Genomic DNA, 17131 nt, shown 5'->3' with positions numbered 1-17131 from the left:
ATCAGTGCAAATACTGTGGTGCATCATTTACTATCACCTCAAATGCTCGCAGACATGAAAGAAGCGGTTGTTCTAATAATGTTCAAAGAATACAATTTCAGTGCAATAAGTGCAATAAACTAATTTCACGTCTCGATAGCTTACATCGTCATTATAAAAAATTTTCCGAGACGTATAATGAACATGGTTATTGATTTGACTCATGTGTTGTACCGGCTAATGAGACTATATATATAAGTGCTATGAACTTCAGTCTGTCTCTGGCTGTGGTGATGAACGGATCGGATAGACTTTTAAAGTCATGTAAAAGGCTTAGTCCGTAGAATAAGAAGACTGATTGAATCGAGGAATCCAAAAGGCTTTGGTAATTTGTCAGTGTTTTTGTACTTGTAGTAGTGTATTGAATTTATGTAATAAAATTTTTTTAAAAGAATTTGTGGTGTTTTTATTTTCTCAAACCTAACACTTTTTAGTATTATTTTTTTAATTAAAGTTGTTTTGTATCGATCAGGGATCGAACCAAGGACCTTAGTCGATCCAATCAATCATTTTATAGGATTACTAATTTATTTCATGAATTTTGGATTTTTTCCCGCTTTTCTAGCTACATTATTACATAATTTCAAGATAGCGGCCGAATTTTAAGATGGGGGGGGGCACCTCCATAATAAATGATTACTGCACTGTAGCGGGTTAGAATAAAATTATCCAGATGGAAATGTACTCTATAATACAAGTACACACACACAATATGGCGTACTCCAGCAGGTGGTAGCTCCTGGTAGCATGTACTGAACATAAAATGTCGGGTCCATGATGGTCGACAAGGACAAAGTCAAATTTCAAAGTCAAGGTCAAATTACAAGGTCAAGGTCAAATTTCAAGTTCAAGGTCAAATTTCAAGGTCAGGGTCAAATATCAATGTCAAGGTCAAATTTCAAGATTTTAGGTCATATTTCAAGGTCAATGTCAAAGGTCAAGGTCATATTTCAAGGTCAAGGTCATATTTCAAGGTCAAGGTCAAGTTCAATGGTGTGTGACCAGATAATTATACTAACATGGTATCGACACACTCTAGCAGACGAAAACAAGATGGTGGTCTCCAGCATATGAAGACAAGATGGCGGACATGACGTCATATCAGCTGACGATATATGAACCTTGGTATTGGTGACGGTAGATCGGTCTGTAGGTGGCTTCTGTGGAGGAAGGATCTGATGTTTTTTTATTATTTGCCCTCACCGGTTTCGAACCAAGGACGGGAATCGATATAATCAATCATTATATTTATTGTCAATTTATTTAATGAATTTTGAACTTTTTCCCGCATCTCTAGCATAAAAATTACGGATTTTCAAGATGGCGGCCAAATGACAAGATGGTGGGTCTGTCTCGAACAGGTGGTGCTATTATTACTTTAAATTTAAAAAATTACAAGTCCAAATATGCATGTTATTTTTATATATACCTTATTTAATCTTCGGTCTGGTAAATGTCTCGATGGCCGAGCGGTTAAATGCGTATGTTTTCCAACCTAGAGATCAGAGCTGCGATCGTTCGAATCACAGCGTTTCCAATATATTTTTCGTAAAAAATTAAATTTAAAATGTCGATAAGGTTCATAATAGCTATGGTAGGTAATGGAACATCGACCTTATGTGATGAGACAGAGCGACGCTGGCGCTCTCTAGGAACAAACGACAGAAACCAAGTCGACGGTATCCAAGATGGCGGCCTGCGGCGGAACAGAAAAAAACATGAGCGTCGCTGGCGCTATCTAGGAACAAACAGAAACAAAGTCGACGGTATCCCAGATGGCGGCCCCCAGTGGAACAGAAAAAAGTCAAGAGCGATGCTGGCGCTATCTAGGAACAAACAGCTGAAACAAAGCCGACGGTATCCAAGATGGCGGATCCAAGATGGCCGCCGGGGTCAAGGTCAAAGGTTATGGTTTCCTTATTCCTAGAAATGGCTTAACTGAGGCTTGAGTTAAGGATGCTTAAGCCTATTTTAGGAATTTGTGTTCTTTCTAAGGCAAAAGACATTTGTGGTTTTTTGAAATCCTAATTTTTCCTCGAAACGGGAATTTTTCCCTCGAAAACGGGAAATTTTGAGTCATTTTGAGTCATTTTTGAGGAATTTTGAGGAATTTTGGGTCAATAATGGCCGCCGTGACGTCAGAGATGGACGTGACGTCAGAGATGTGGCTCGGCGCCACGCTCCACACCCTGAACCCTGTCCTCGGTCCGGCTATCCTATACTACTAATATTATTAAAATTACTTTTAACTGATAATAATAATCAAATCGCATGTACAGGTAACTAACACACCAGGTACACGTAATATTTTTAAGTGTGGGGAAATATATATTTTAACTTTGGAAGAAATTACATTTGCATACAGCTCTCAGCGAGCGCTTCACGCCACGCCGCGTCCCTACGCCGCGTGAGGCCGTGTCTGGGTTATTATTAATTGACAAGGGTTGGGGGAACGCGCAGTCGCTGACACCGTCTGCGAGGCTTTCGCGACTCCAGTGCTTGGCCATATTTAAAAATTTTTTTATAATATAATGACTATAAGAGAGAAAACTATCTATATATGCACAATACATTCTTTTAAATGACAAGTGTATGTGACATAATAAGAAAACTTCTAATAAAATGGTGTTTGAAATCGCCGAATAGTACTAAATATATGTAAAGAATATTTTTTATTAACACAGTAATATGTATATAAGCATAGCTAATGCCTATAGCTTTTTTCATCTTAGTGGTATCCAAGATGACAGACATGCTACACAACAAATTAAGCATAGTATGACTATACTGTTCTAGTACTATAATAAAAAATAAACATGGCTACCCTCCAGTGTGTGTATTGAATTTGGCACCTAGTACTACTACTATAGTCATAGAGTAGTGGCTGCCGAAATAATAATTTTATTTAAAAATTCAAACTTGAGAAAAAAACAATGACTTAAATGGGAAAAAAGATAACTGCCTGGTATGCTGTGCTACAAAATGGCGGCTTACAGCAATCGATTGTCATATATAATATTATTTTATTTTCAAAGTTGGCTGTTCTGGATACTTCCTAGCAGCCGAAATTAATTTTTTTTCCCAATGTTCACGTAAAAATAAACATGGCGGCCGCATAGCAGCCGACACTATATATTTTTAATTTCCCGCTTACCACTATAAAAAAAAATATATAAACATGGCGGCCGACTAGCAGCCGATGCGGCTTGTTTAAATTTACCGCATACCACTATAAAAATTATAAACACGGCAGCAGACTAGCAGCCGATTTGGCTCGTTTAAATTTACCGCCTACCACTATAAAAATATAAACATGACGTCCGCATAGAAGCTTGTTTAAATTTCCTGCCTAGCACTATAAAAAATATAAACATGGCGGCCGACTAGCAGCCAACAATATATTTTTAATTTCCCGCCTACCACTATAAAGAATATAAACATGGTGGACTACATCCCTTTGCTTAAAAATTACACGACACAAAATTTTATAACCATATATACAACATCAGAAATTATTTTTCCAAGATGGTCTCGTTGTCGTGTGTTTAGCGTCGCGGACTACCAATCCAGAAATGACGGTTCGGATCCCCGCCACCTGCCATCCTATTTTTGTACTTGTAAAAATATTTCCATCGCGTGCAACACCAACGATCCCTAGCTTCCTCAATTAGAATCATCCACACAGCCTCCACGTGACGTCAACAACCACCTGCGGATTCCCTTCACGTGGCTCCCGGCAACGCCCACCCGGCCACATGTTGTCACGCCCACCTCCTGCCACGCCTACCCAGGACACGTGCTTAGACAACTACCTGTTTGATTGTTTACAGTGTCCTGGAACCATCCCGCTCTCACTACTTGCTCAGAAAAATGAAAATAAATAGGCAAATTTTTATGTATTCGAAAAATTTGCCAACGTCGTTAATGTAAACAAGATAATATAAAGCAAAATAGAAAAATGAAATTAATCATTTTTGCATTAATTTAGTACTTTTTTTTGTACTCTCTTCATGCTAGATTAATTACAGCTGTTAAATATTGTTTAAAATATAAAAATGTTGTTACTTGAGTCAAGATTTGACAAAATGCTGGTTGATCATGATTTTGGTTGCATTTCGGTGCTAAATGATGTATTAAATTTCATTTCTGTGTTGTATGGGATATTTACATGCTTTTTGGTGCTATTTCGGTTTCATAGTAATTCACCAAACAATCTTGTCCCTACTTATTTGTGCTTGTGCGTCATTCCAGTAGGTTTTAGCGCTGCCCAGCACTAAATTTCGTATTTACATAACTCATTTCCAAATATCGTGACAACTCACATAGCCCAATATACACATATCCAAGTAGTATTTAAAATCGACACGATAGATAGCACTACTATAGCAAGTTAGTTCTTTTGTATATCCATAGAGAATTTTAATACTTATTCAATAATAATTGAAATGTTTATAATGGAGTTAAATGTATAAAATAAGTAATAAATATGTAGTACTTAAAATATAATTTAACATGATTGTTTGTTGAATGTGGTTGTTTCTATGGTAATGTGTTCTCAAAAGATTTCTTCTATAATAACTTAAGAAAATGGCATTATCAGTTCCAAATCTAATATAGTTCCAAATCTAAAGAAGATGTGAATATAATAAAAACAATTTTTTCAGCATCCGGAAATTATATAAAGTATTCTGGCAAATAAATAAATTTTTTGATGTTTATTATTATTAATATCTTGATATCCAGTGCCTCCATTCAAGCTTAAAAAAATTAAAAAAATCTATTTTTTTTTCAATACATTCTATCATCACGCACTTTCGTTCACGTTAGTTAATTTGCACAGTTCACTGCAATAATGCACTGAATATGCAATTAGGTGCAATAACAGTGTAATAGGTGATTGTATGCGGGTACAGAAAATAACCTTGAGTTTTCAGTCTTTCATATGTAGAGTCGTTGCTCATAATGGCGTATGTGTGGTCATTTCTCATAACAGTGTAAGTATGGTCGTTGCTCATATCGGCGTTTGTGTGGTTGTTGCTTATGACGGTGAATGGCGCTGTGGGAAGCGCGTAGCTGAGTCAAGACCAGACACTGGACATCAGGAATATGCACAAAGACACACCGCACTCATCGCAGACCGCGCTCAATTCGGTGACTCTGGAGAGTGTACGACAGTGAAGCATTTATGGCGCACGGATAACGTTCACTAGCAAGTTGATGTGAAGCGGTTCTAGGGCGAAGAAAAATCTGCAATGGAAAATATCATTAACAATCAAATTTGAATAATAAATATTAATGCTGCACACTTGGTTAGAAATAGGAAACCATGCAGATAGTCGTAGGGGGAATGCAACATGCCATATAAATGTGCAAAAAATCCATTTCATCTTAAATAGCAAAATATTTGTTTCAGTATGTGTCGGAAATTAGGTATTTTGGCACTTTTTTAATTTTTATTATAATTTTAAATTATTTCTGGAAATTTTATTTTCTATATAATTTGGTTACAAAAAAGTGATTTACACTTTGTTAGGCTGGTGTACTCTACTTAGTAAAACTTTGTGCCGGTAGCCTGAAGCACCTTTTCTCAGGGACCTATCTGATCTTTTGCAAGTCTAAGACATTGTTGGCAGCCCGTTTGACATCTCTCCCGCTTACAGTCACACTCCCGGCCTGTAACATTATTTCCCTGCATGACCAAAACTGCATACAACAGCTCTGGACGAGTTGTTACCATTTCTCAGAGACGAGCTTACCATAGCCTTTCCCGTCACGCATACGTCTTAGGTTCTCTCCTAGAAAGTCACGGCTAGGACGCTCGTTCCCAGCGTCGTTGCGTTTTTTGTCCCCCCTTCCCCTTCCCAGCTCCCTCTCAGTTCTCAGAATTTGGCCCAGGATCATTGGCCTAACGTGAACCCTGCCAAGCATTGGCCGACTTCAAGGACGATTTGCTATAGAAAAAATATGTGCAAAGATGGACCACACACGACATCTAGCGGCGGAAATAGTAACTTCTCTTGTCGCCAGCGCGTGGAGCTGACGCCCACGACATCTGGTGGCAACTTTGCTAACCTCCCAGCTACCATCCCCTGTAGGCCGCCAGAGAGCAGCCCCTGACTGCGCCATTAGCCCCAGGCTATAGCATATATCTTGGGCGAGTCGATTCTTTTTTATTTCAGACACCCCTCAACAGGTAGCGCTAAAATCGGCCAGTGCTACCAACTTCGAGACATCGAAGTCAGAGATTTTTTTTTGTGATTCCCACTTGGGGAACTTCGGAACCTTTCGGTCCGGACGCCCCAGTCTCCCCCTCCACTTTTGATTGAACATTTACTTTTAATTATGAGACGCGGCTCTTCCGCAGACACTTCGCGTCGCGATTGCAGACGGACTGTTTGAGATTACCAGCGGATTGACGAGACGCACTACAAGACTTCCATCCGGCCGCAGCCGACGATGTAGTCGATTAGATAAGGGATGCTATCCCTGTAAGTTTCTTTAAGTAGTTTAGTCCGTCTGTATAGTACAATGAATAATAAATTTTTTTTATTTTAAATATTTTTTTTAAATAATGGAAACGTCCGCGCCTGCCACATATTCGCGAGCTCCAGATCCGGATTGGCGACGCATCAGAAACTAGAAGCCAACTTCCCTGTCTGACAGGGTCCAAGAGCCGGATGCCTAATTGGCATTTTCACGCTCTTCCTCTTCAACAACCAGGCGCCTTGGCACCATATTGACTACTGGTCTCCGGGAAGCGAAGCACCGACCTCCGGTGCTACAGTATTTATAAACCTTTTTTTTTGGAACATTCTTTATATTACGACGTTCAAAGTAGTGAATCATATAAACATCATTTCTGGACTTCAAGAAAATATACTGGGTTGGTTTAAACATATTTCTATTTTTTTTTATTGGTTTATGTATTTTTTTAATGAAACCTTTTTATAATCTAATTTAGGGCCGGCCCATATTTTTTTCTTTCTGAATATACCTGAGAGCTCTTTAAGTACGTAATTGGTATTGTATGTTAATATCTTTTAATATCTGTTATAAGTATCCTAAGTATGGAGTAATTTATTATATTCAGACGGAATTACACCTTGTTTCTGTTCATTCCTCATATCCTTGTGACACCTTAAAGATCCCCAGCACAAGTACTAAAATCTTGTTGTTAAAAAAATACTTGAATTTCATTCAGAAACATTTAATCAGTACTGAAACCGATACCTCTACGCACGTAGAATCAAACATGCATCCTACAATAAATGTCATAAAAACTTTGACAAGTATATTTTCTCCACCACAGTTCACATTATTACCCTGGGGTACTAAAAATGTGACAAGCAATTTCACGTATCTATTTTCTACAAATTGCTAATATATATTTTTCCTTAAAAATAATGAATTTATCATGCTAATTTCACTTTAAAACTCTGAATAAATACTACAGGTTATAATGCGTTAAAACGGACGAAATATTCGTCATATTATGGATGTTAAAACCATTTTTCTGTTTATGAAAACTCCTTCCCCATTTATACCCCCTTAGTCAGATTTTGTCCAACGAAATCGACCGGGATTTTCCTTTACTAGATTTTATGTATTATTTAATAGTGATTTGTGCAAAATTACAACAGTTATCGTGGCCATTAAAATGCGACATATATATCCTACTAATATTATAAAAGCGATAGTTTGTGTGTATGTTTGTTACACCTTGACGCCCGAACCATTAAACGGATTTGGATGAGATTTGGCATACAGCTAGATCATATCCTGAAATAACACATAGGCCAAATATTACTATGAATTTCCATCACTGATGAAGTGAAAACGGGATAAATAAATTTTTATAACAGAAAATTCATAGGTCATAGACATACAAACAGTGAATGTGTGTCATTTCTCTATGTCCGCCACACGGTCATACACATAGTAAGATCTGACAAATTTCCATCCTTCTCCTTGGTGAGACCCGTCCGCTTAGTGGAGCTAGCGGCTGCTAGCGAACTAACGACGCTAATAACAGTACAGTTTTGAACTTCCTAAATAGATGGCGTGGCCTTGAATTTTAAACGCGCTATCGTTTGGGGCGTCCGTCACGCCTTGAATTTTTGTTTGTTCGTCCCGTACGCGTTCCTTTACCATTCATCCGATTGCGATGACATTTTGGTGAGTTGTTATGCGCGTGCCCACGAAGGTTTCTGATTAAGTGTAACTATTTTTCAATAGGTGTCACACGAATCGTTTCAACAAATATGTATATTTCATATAGTTTAGTGGCAGTTCGTGTGTGTTCGGTGTAGGACTGCACACACATTAAAAAATTGAAATGAATTAAGTAGAAACAATTATAATTCGCAGAATTGAATTGAATAAAATACAAACAGCGACATTTCAGTTCGTTTGTGATAGAAATTATAGGTAACCCGAGAGTAGTTTCAACAAATGTGCTATTCCAAATTGCATAGCGGAAGTTCGTCTGTTTTCGTTGTAAGAGTGCGCACGCATTACACAATAAAATTGAGTTAAATATTAACGAGAGACAGAGAGATACAGACAGAGTGATAGGTATAGAGTGAGATAGAGAGATACAGAGAAATATAGGGAAATAGAGCGAGGTAAAAATAATGAAATGCAGTTAGAAAAATAGATTAGTATATAGAAGAGTAAGATAGAGATAGTGAGTGACATATATGTATATATTTAGAAAAAGAGATAAATAGAATTAGAGATAAATATATATATATATGGAGAAAGATATAAAGAGATATATAGATTTATATATGCATATAGAGATAAATATATTTATTTATTTATTAAGAGGAATAGAGAAATGCTTTGTATGTGTGTACCTACTTTTAAAAAATTGGAAAACCTAAATTTATTGAGGTATTGCAACATATGCCAAGAATTAGCTAGATATTGTAATCTTTTCAATATCAGTAATGTTTTATTTTTCCACTTATTTATATAGTGCTTTATAGAGTCTAGATTACAAACAGACCGTCTATTTTTAGATATATCAAGGTAAATAACTATACACTATCAGAAAACTTCTGCCATGTTCTGCCAGTGATAGAAATTATTTTGCACACTTCACATTCAAATTAAGAAGACAATTACTGTCTACATCTGACTTCGAAAATTGTCCCCTTCACCCTGTGTTCATCCCGGGCAATGCTGGGTACTGCATCTTGTAAATCGTGTATAAACTTTTGATTTGACTATTTATTTGAGGTCTAGGGACCCTGAAACAAACAAAAAACAAAACAAATATAACATTTTTCTGGAAGTCGCACCACGGTAATGGCTACAAGATCATATATATTGACTTTTAATGCTACTGCACTGGCATATCAGTCAAGTATCTGCTTGATGATATATTCATCACAGTAAAACAGAAATAGCACTAATCATTTGTTTTTTTCCGAATCGCCATTTATATTTTAGGTTTCTTCGAAATATACCTAAAAATGCGTTCTCCAATCGCATTACAGCTGATGTACCCATGCTTTGGCAAGGAAGTCTACGCACGGAACACTTACGCACGGAAGACCTACTTATACATGCCCCTCTTCGTGGGTACGCCATTGCCGTTGCAAAAGATGGAGAAAGAGAAGGTATCAAAAAATCAAAAGCCCATTGTCATGGATACCAATAAAGCTTATATATACATTTAGATACGACTAGCGCGTCACCTATTGTACGTTGATGCTTTTATATCAGAAAATTTCCATAAAGTGCCATCAAAAACTGTACAAAGTCTCAACTCAATCGGATCAACGCGACGCACCAACGCGAATAAGACGAATACACAAACAAACATTAGTAAATATTATTAATGAAATTCCAAGGATTCCGGGCGTTTCTGACAGCCAAAATACAATCCAAGCAACATGCAGAGCTCTGGGCATGGACTTATATTTATAAAACAAGAAAGATTTATTAAATAGGTTAGACTGTAAATAGCATTTAAGAGCATTTAAGAGCCAATGTTCCTTTGTAAAATGGATTAGAGAATGATTACAAAATTGTCTTCACAAGCCAGGACTTGTATATTCACTTATATGAACACCGGGGGATATAATAATGTCGTTTGTTAATGAATTTTTGTGACAGCAATACTATTTTGGAATACATTTAATAAATGTCATACCAAAACAAGTTTAAGTCGTCTACTTATTAGGTACAGAAAAACCTGTAATGTTTTTATAGTTTTAGTTGATACGTTTCAATTTTTTTTATAATCCTTCGTTTTACGGAAATTCTATTCCTATTAAGAATAAATACAATTTAAGTAAGAACATAATAATTCTTTCTCGTGGGGGGGGGGGGGGGTGAGGCTGAATTAATTGACATTGTTCCATTATGTTTTTGCGCACTTTAGATCCACATAATTCCCTTAATGCACGACAGATAATCTCTTGCAACCTTGAAGAGATCTACAGACACGCGTACTTTTGATTGTAGTGTGTGGCTCGTAAGCCCCAACAACGTGAGAGACGAGCCCCCGCCAGCAGTATATAAGGGCCTCCTTCGCTCGATGCCGGTGTCGTTGGGGAATTACTAGCTCCACCACCTGACCCGCCCCCAGCCCACCTCCTCGCGATGACGCACTTGTTGGCATTGCTGTTCGCTCTGGTGGCGGCCCAGCAGGTCGTGTCTGGCGAGGATCTGGGGACCATCATCTTCTCCAGTGTGGTGAGGATCACGTGTCGTTTCTCCAGATCACTAACCAGAGAGATCATCTAAGTACGCCTGAAATTAAAATCAAAACCTTTAGTAGATTTTCAAATCGGGCCTGGAAAATTACTGTCGAACTCGTCACCCCAGCAGTTCGTGAATCGATGCCGCAGTAAAATAGAATGGCGATTTAAAAGATCACAAATGTTTAGGGTTTTGGCTGTTTTACTGTGATGTACATATCATCCAACCTAAACTTGTCTTATATGCCAGTGCAGTAGCATTGCAAGTCAAGATATATGATATTCAACAATTTTAATTCTAATATACTTGGTGTACAGAAATGATCATTAACTATGCCTCGTCTCTGTTTTGAAAACTGCAGTTTTATCAGCCAACTGGAATAAATGTTTGACCCAACAAGACCAATTGACATTTGTTGTCTGGCCGCTACAGTTAGACATGCTTTTAACTAACTTTAATTTTAGTTGGTTACACGGAAAGGTATATTCACATCGATTACGATTGTTTTCTGTATGCCGGAGTCAAGACGATGGACGATGAACGATATTTCGTAGCCCATTATCTTGAGAATTTAGTCATTTGGGATTTGGTTTAAGCCTAAGATATGGGTTTAATCTAACCCAAATTTATTGGTTTCTATAAACATATTGCCTTGTTTGGTTACGAAAGTGTCATATAAATTTAATATTTATACTAATATGATTGAATAAGCTGGTTTCTTCTTATTCATTTTGCAGCTCTACCGCCATGGAGATAGAGCGCCCGCTACTGACTACCCCAACGACCCGTACAATGATGTGGCGCAGTATTGGCCTAGAGGGTATGGCCAGCTCTCTGAGGTGAGAGTTAACTTTTCTTCAACCATTTTACTAGACAAATAAATGATGTGTTTGAAAATTAGTAGTATATACGACAAGGGGGCGACAGAATGGAAACAGACAGTATAAGTCACCATACAATGTATGCCCAACCTAACTAGTGAAGTGCTAGAGGCGATTTCGCGGCAAACGATAAAAACGCGCAGTTAACAGAAATTAGCGTCATGTGTGCTGTGGATCTCTCAACGAGAAGAAGGCCAATTGACATGCGGGATTGCACATGGCAGCGCAAGGGAAGCATAAAGATTGTATCAAGAACATTTTCCAACAAGACGCATGTGAAGCCTGTTTTTGGTGGTCGCAATTTCGAGGAGTAGTCGTAAATTATGATTGTTGAAGATGTCAGTTCTATTTCCGTGTATGTCTGTCTTGTTTATCATTATTTCATAATAATACTTTAGACAAAGGCGGATCCAGAATGAAGGTAAGGGGAGGGCCAAATTATATTTTATAATTAAATTGTAGTACATTTAGAATTGAAATATTTAGTACATTTTATTTGTGGTTCAAAAAGTCCTATTATCTATAGTACTGCAGTATCACAATACTTTGAAAAGTTTGGTAAACTAGGATAAGGAACTTGACTTGGATAAAATCTGAAAATTATTCTGGATGGGGGGGTATGCCGCTTGAGTTACTGATTTGTTCTTGTCTAGTTGTGTTCTGTCACCCTCTAACGTATCTACCACGAATTTTGAAACATTCCTATAATTAACAATATAAGATTTTTTTTCTTTGATTTCACCACTGCAGCTCTTGAGTGATCGGTTTTGTTTTATGTTGCAGATCGGCGAAGAGCAGCACTACAGGCTGGGCTCGTACCTCAGACAGAGATACTCTGACCTGCTGCCTCTGACTTACAACTACAATGACACCTACATCAGGAGCACGGATGTGGACCGTACCCTGGTGAGCGCCCGTTGTAATCTGGAGGGACTGTACCCGCCGACAGAGAGGACCTTGAGCCAGCCCAGCATCAAGTTCCAGGCCATCCCCATACACACCGAGACTTCGTCGAATGATGATGTGAGTGCGCATATAAACGTGCATGTTATGCTTTCATGGTTCATAAAATTTAAACCAATTGATCGTTGACTGCGTAACGTACTACAGCTGCAAGAGTATTTATGTATAACGTTTCTTTAAAACATAGCCTACTTATTTTAAGAATATAGTTGCTAGTTCTGAGTAAATATCTTATCTCGTCGGCCTTTATTTCTCAGTTTTCTTTTTAAAATTCATCATAATTTAATTTTTATTTATTTTTGATACATAATATAGGTATCAAATTTGAAAATACACTGAATAAATTTTTTAATTGAATTTCGGATCTGATCTGATGCTAAACTAAAGTAGCCTATCTCATGTAAGAAAAAAAAACTAAAATAATATTAATAGATTGAATTTAAATATTTCAGCCCCCCCCCCCCCCCCCCATTAGAGTAGATTTAGTTGCCATTGCGGCTAACAAACGAATAATACCTAAGTTAGTTTCAATTACAAAGAGTAAGGAATCTTGCCGCTTGATATTTTATCATCTGAAATGTTTACAACGTCAACCATAGTCCTCTGCTCAGCACATCGTACCTTGCCTTGATAATGGGAATTATTGAAGTTATAATCATTAGCGGAACAAATAAAAAAAAGTCGTGTTTTTATATATTTCATTATAAATGCCTACGATTTTCTACATTGGGCTTTAAAGATTAAAAAAAACTCTTAGAAACACACACAAACCAGATAGTCATACCCGGCATTGCCCGAGTAATACATATTTATATTAGACTAATTCTGAGTGGGGTTGGATGGCGGAAATGCGCGATGTTACAAAATGTGTTTGGTTACTATTTTTACAAATAAAAAAATATATATACTTGAGGTTATTTTATTACAATCTTTTTTCTTACTACACTTTCAGTCGTATTTCGCTACGAAATCTTCATGTAGAACTCTCTCCCACTGCTAATTCAATTACGCATTTGATTAACAAACAATACCTTATGCAATGTCTGGCGTTGTCGGGGTAATAATATATTAATATCCTAGATTTGTAGTGGGTGGTTGATAGTTTGTTGATAGTCAAACTATAACTCAATGAAAATTAAAATCGTTAAAAAATCATGGTATTTTGATTAAAGGTATTCGGGTTATAAATATCATTTCCAGTTTTTCTTTGATGGTTATTTGGCTCGCTATGATTATGTTATTTTGCAGACGTTCAATACAGAGACATGACGTAATTTCTGTGAATTCAGATTTCGCAGATAAATCTCAGTGAGCCAACCTTTAGTTTGAGGCAGTGCATTAGCGTTCCTGGCAAATTGAAAGAATTAAACATTTTTCCAGAAGACATCGACAATGCAAAAGCCTTCCCATATTAATCATCGAGAAAACGTGGTCAAAAATTAAAATTTACAAAGAAAAAAATATTAAAAACCCACAGCCACTTCCACTATACCCTCTTAGAATTGATAAGAGACCAAAGGACCATCACAATCACGAGTGGAAGGCAATAAGTGGTTGTGGAGGCAATTGAAAATTTACAAAAATATACAACTTTACTTATATATAATAACAAAAATACATTTTTACTTATATATAAGTAAAGGTGTATTCTTAATAAATATTTTTAAATAAATTTCCAAAATATATCTTTACTTAAAGGTAAGTAAATGTGTATTTTTATTTTGTATATGAAAAGGTGTTTTTTGTAAATACAATAATTTTTCCTAAATATCATTCCACCACTTGTGATTAGTTTTTATTAATTTCAGGAAAACAGGAACAAGAAATCTGATAAAATAATATTTTATTTGAAAAAAAAACTATTACTAAAGCATACAATATGATATTCGTGGACTATAATTAAATCATTATCATTTTTAAAAAAAATTGACATGTGGGTACTGATTTCTAAAAGGGTGTATCTGACAATGTACCTTCAATAAATAATTATGAAGCAATTTTATCACTTCACTTTACCAATTTTTTTTCCATGCTTCCAGCTCCTGCTGTCGACTTCATCCTGTGCCAAATACACGACCATCCTCTCATACCTGGAAGAATCCTACGAATACCAGTGCGTCATGAACGAGACAGCGCAGATTCAGGAGGAAGTTGCAGCCTTTGCCGGGTACTCGTCATTTACGTCTTACATCTACGACATCCTCTTCATCGAGGTTAGTGTTTCTTTTGGAGTAACTCAAACTAGACTAAAGAAAATCACCACAGTGTTTAAATATCAAGTTAGCAAAATTAAATTTTTTTACAAAGGTATGTTAACATTTCTTGAAAAAGAATATATTCACACTTATTATGGAGAAAATATGATATACTTTAGGTAATAAAATTTTATAATCTGTAAACAGCATTATATTATTATTATTTACAGGAGCTGTATAATATGACACTGCCAGACTGGGTGTGGCCTTACTATCCGAACCCACTGAAGAACCTGTACTTGCTACAACAGTTTATTACATCAGCAGGAACAACTGAACTTCAGAGGTTGTCCGCAGGTGAGAAACATCCGAGTCTCTAAGTGTATCAAGCATTTTCCACCAGTTACTAAACTATTTGAACCGTGTAATTGTCAAGTAAAGGCTTTACAACTTTCAAACAACCCTAGATTATGAATTTTACACTTTTTATTCCCATCAGGTTACAATTAGGGTAATTGTTGAATCACTCAGTCACGAACTTGAATTTTATTACTAATTAATCTTTTAAAAGTCATGTAAAATAAAAAACTATAAAATAAGGAAAAATATAGATTACCATATGCCTTACTGAATTAAAAGCAAGATTCTTTAAAAGTACAGAGTAAAAATCATGTAAACTCTGCCAAAGAATAAATACTAGGTCGTGTTATTCAAATATCGATTAATCATCCAGAAAACTTAATAACACAATTGGAAGTCGAACAGATTTCTGTTGAATTATTGGAATGTATAAAGTATTTCTTTATTTATAATTATTTTTACCGGGGATTAATTTTGAACTCAAAATAATGTAGTGATATAGTAGAACACAGTAAAAAATGACAGTCGATATTTAACTTCTAAACCTTTAATCACAAAGTTTAGTATGCATTCGCCACAGCAAGACACAATCATTAATATTTTTGCTGTAGGTCCGATGCTTAAGGAGATCATCGAGAACATGCAGGCAAAGGTGAATGCCACGCTCAGTCCAGACCGCAGCCTCTACGTCTACTCGGCCCACGACTCAAACGTAGTCAACACTCTGCAGGCCTTGAAAGTCTTCAATGGCATCCTGGTCCCTTACGCAAGTGCGGTTATCATAGAACTACGAGAGTTGAACAGCAGTAACTACGTGACGGTAAGTAAACATCGTCGAGTTGAGCAGTTTTACTGCCTCGATGTGACACTAAAGAAGTAAAGATAAGAGCATAAAATACATAAATAGTTTACATTGTAGCCAGATGCACACTCGTGAGGGGGGATGAAAAGGGAGTTATAAGAACATATCATTCTCGCCAACAAAAGGAAAGAATTTGCAAACGAACAGCGGGAAAAGTGATTACATCCCCCCCCCCCCCAAAATGAAATTTTGGCGTTCACTCCCGATCGCTTGCTGCTGCTGCTGCTTTATCTTCCTAGTGTTAGCGTGGTGTTTCTTTCGGCAGGTGTCGTACAAGAACAGCACGGAGACGGAGCCGTACCTCCTGCAGCTGCCGGGATGCGACTCCCTGTGCCCTCTGGACCAGTTCGTGGAGCTGACCAAGGAGGTCATCCCCGACGACCTGGACACCGAGTGCGCCGAGGAAGTGACGGCAGGGACGGAGTACCTCTTCCAGGTCCCCGCCGCCGGTAAGAATGTCCGCGTGTCCAGATACACTGGGCGTGTGCCGCGACCTCTCTAGGACTGCTTTATCAAGTTGCCGTCAAGGTCATGCTAAGCATTAATGTCAGCTTTTTATGGTTTTCTCTTTGGAACCCTCTACTGAGCCATGTTGATTCTGTTGCAGCTATCCTGCCGGAGTGGGAGCACTGCTTCCAGAAGCCCAAGTCCGACAACGGCCTGTTCCACTTCCTTTCGTTTCAAACTTCCAGCAAGTAGACGACTAACAGCCAATCACAAAACTAATATTGTTGAGAATGTCTGCTCTCTGAATAAAGCATTTTGAAAATTAAAAGTGTTATTAGTTTTTGTATTTTAATTTTTTTTTGTTTAATGTAGCAACTAGAATACTTAAAGAAACCTAATAATTTACTAAGATATTACGATAAGAACAAATGATATTCCTTCAAAAGTAATAAGATAATTTAAGAATATATGTTGCGTTGCATTGTATAACTTTTCTAATGTGAATTGCTGTTGACTTTTGGCTATATTTATTCTAGATAATTACTATCATTTTAATTATTTCAACAGATAACAAAAAATATATATTAAAATTATTTAAAACCCTGATTACACAAATTAATATCATCGGCTAGAAGTAAGATAAAAGTATGAAACTGGTGACAAAATGTTGA

The 17131-nt window shown here is 36.9% G+C and overlaps 1 protein-coding gene across 1 annotated transcript; it reads left to right on the top strand.

The window, feature by feature from the left end:
* The first annotated feature begins 10600 nt into the window (after positions 1 to 10600).
* Positions 10601 to 16788, top strand: LOC134542414 (prostatic acid phosphatase-like). The gene is made up of 8 exons (XM_063386626.1): positions 10601 to 10746; positions 11490 to 11591; positions 12417 to 12656; positions 14636 to 14809; positions 15022 to 15148; positions 15763 to 15971; positions 16279 to 16462; positions 16621 to 16788. The coding sequence occupies exons 1-8, from the start codon at positions 10654 to 10656 to the stop codon at positions 16710 to 16712; spliced, it is 1221 nt and encodes a 406-aa protein (XP_063242696.1). The 5' UTR covers positions 10601 to 10653; the 3' UTR covers positions 16713 to 16788.
* The last annotated feature ends 343 nt before the right edge of the window (positions 16789 to 17131 follow it).

This window comes from Bacillus rossius (genome assembly GCF_032445375.1).
Source record: "Bacillus rossius redtenbacheri isolate Brsri chromosome 4 unlocalized genomic scaffold, Brsri_v3 Brsri_v3_scf4_2, whole genome shotgun sequence".
NCBI classification, from domain to species: domain Eukaryota; kingdom Metazoa; phylum Arthropoda; class Insecta; order Phasmatodea; family Bacillidae; genus Bacillus; species Bacillus rossius.
Note: the sequence above shows the minus strand (reverse complement) of the source record. Positions and strands in the feature narration are given on the sequence as shown.

Bases quoted from the DNA above. Each gene is read 5' to 3' on its own strand.
- LOC134542414 (XM_063386626.1), top strand. From the start codon at position 10,654: ATGACGCACTTGTTGGCATTGCTGTTCGCTCTGGTGGCGGCCCAGCAG. The intron at 10,747-11,489 runs GTGAGGATCACG...TTCATTTTGCAG, and splicing joins CCATCATCTTCTCCAGTGTG to CTCTACCGCCATGGAGATAG. The intron at 14,810-15,021 runs GTTAGTGTTTCT...TATTATTTACAG, and splicing joins ACGACATCCTCTTCATCGAG to GAGCTGTATAATATGACACT.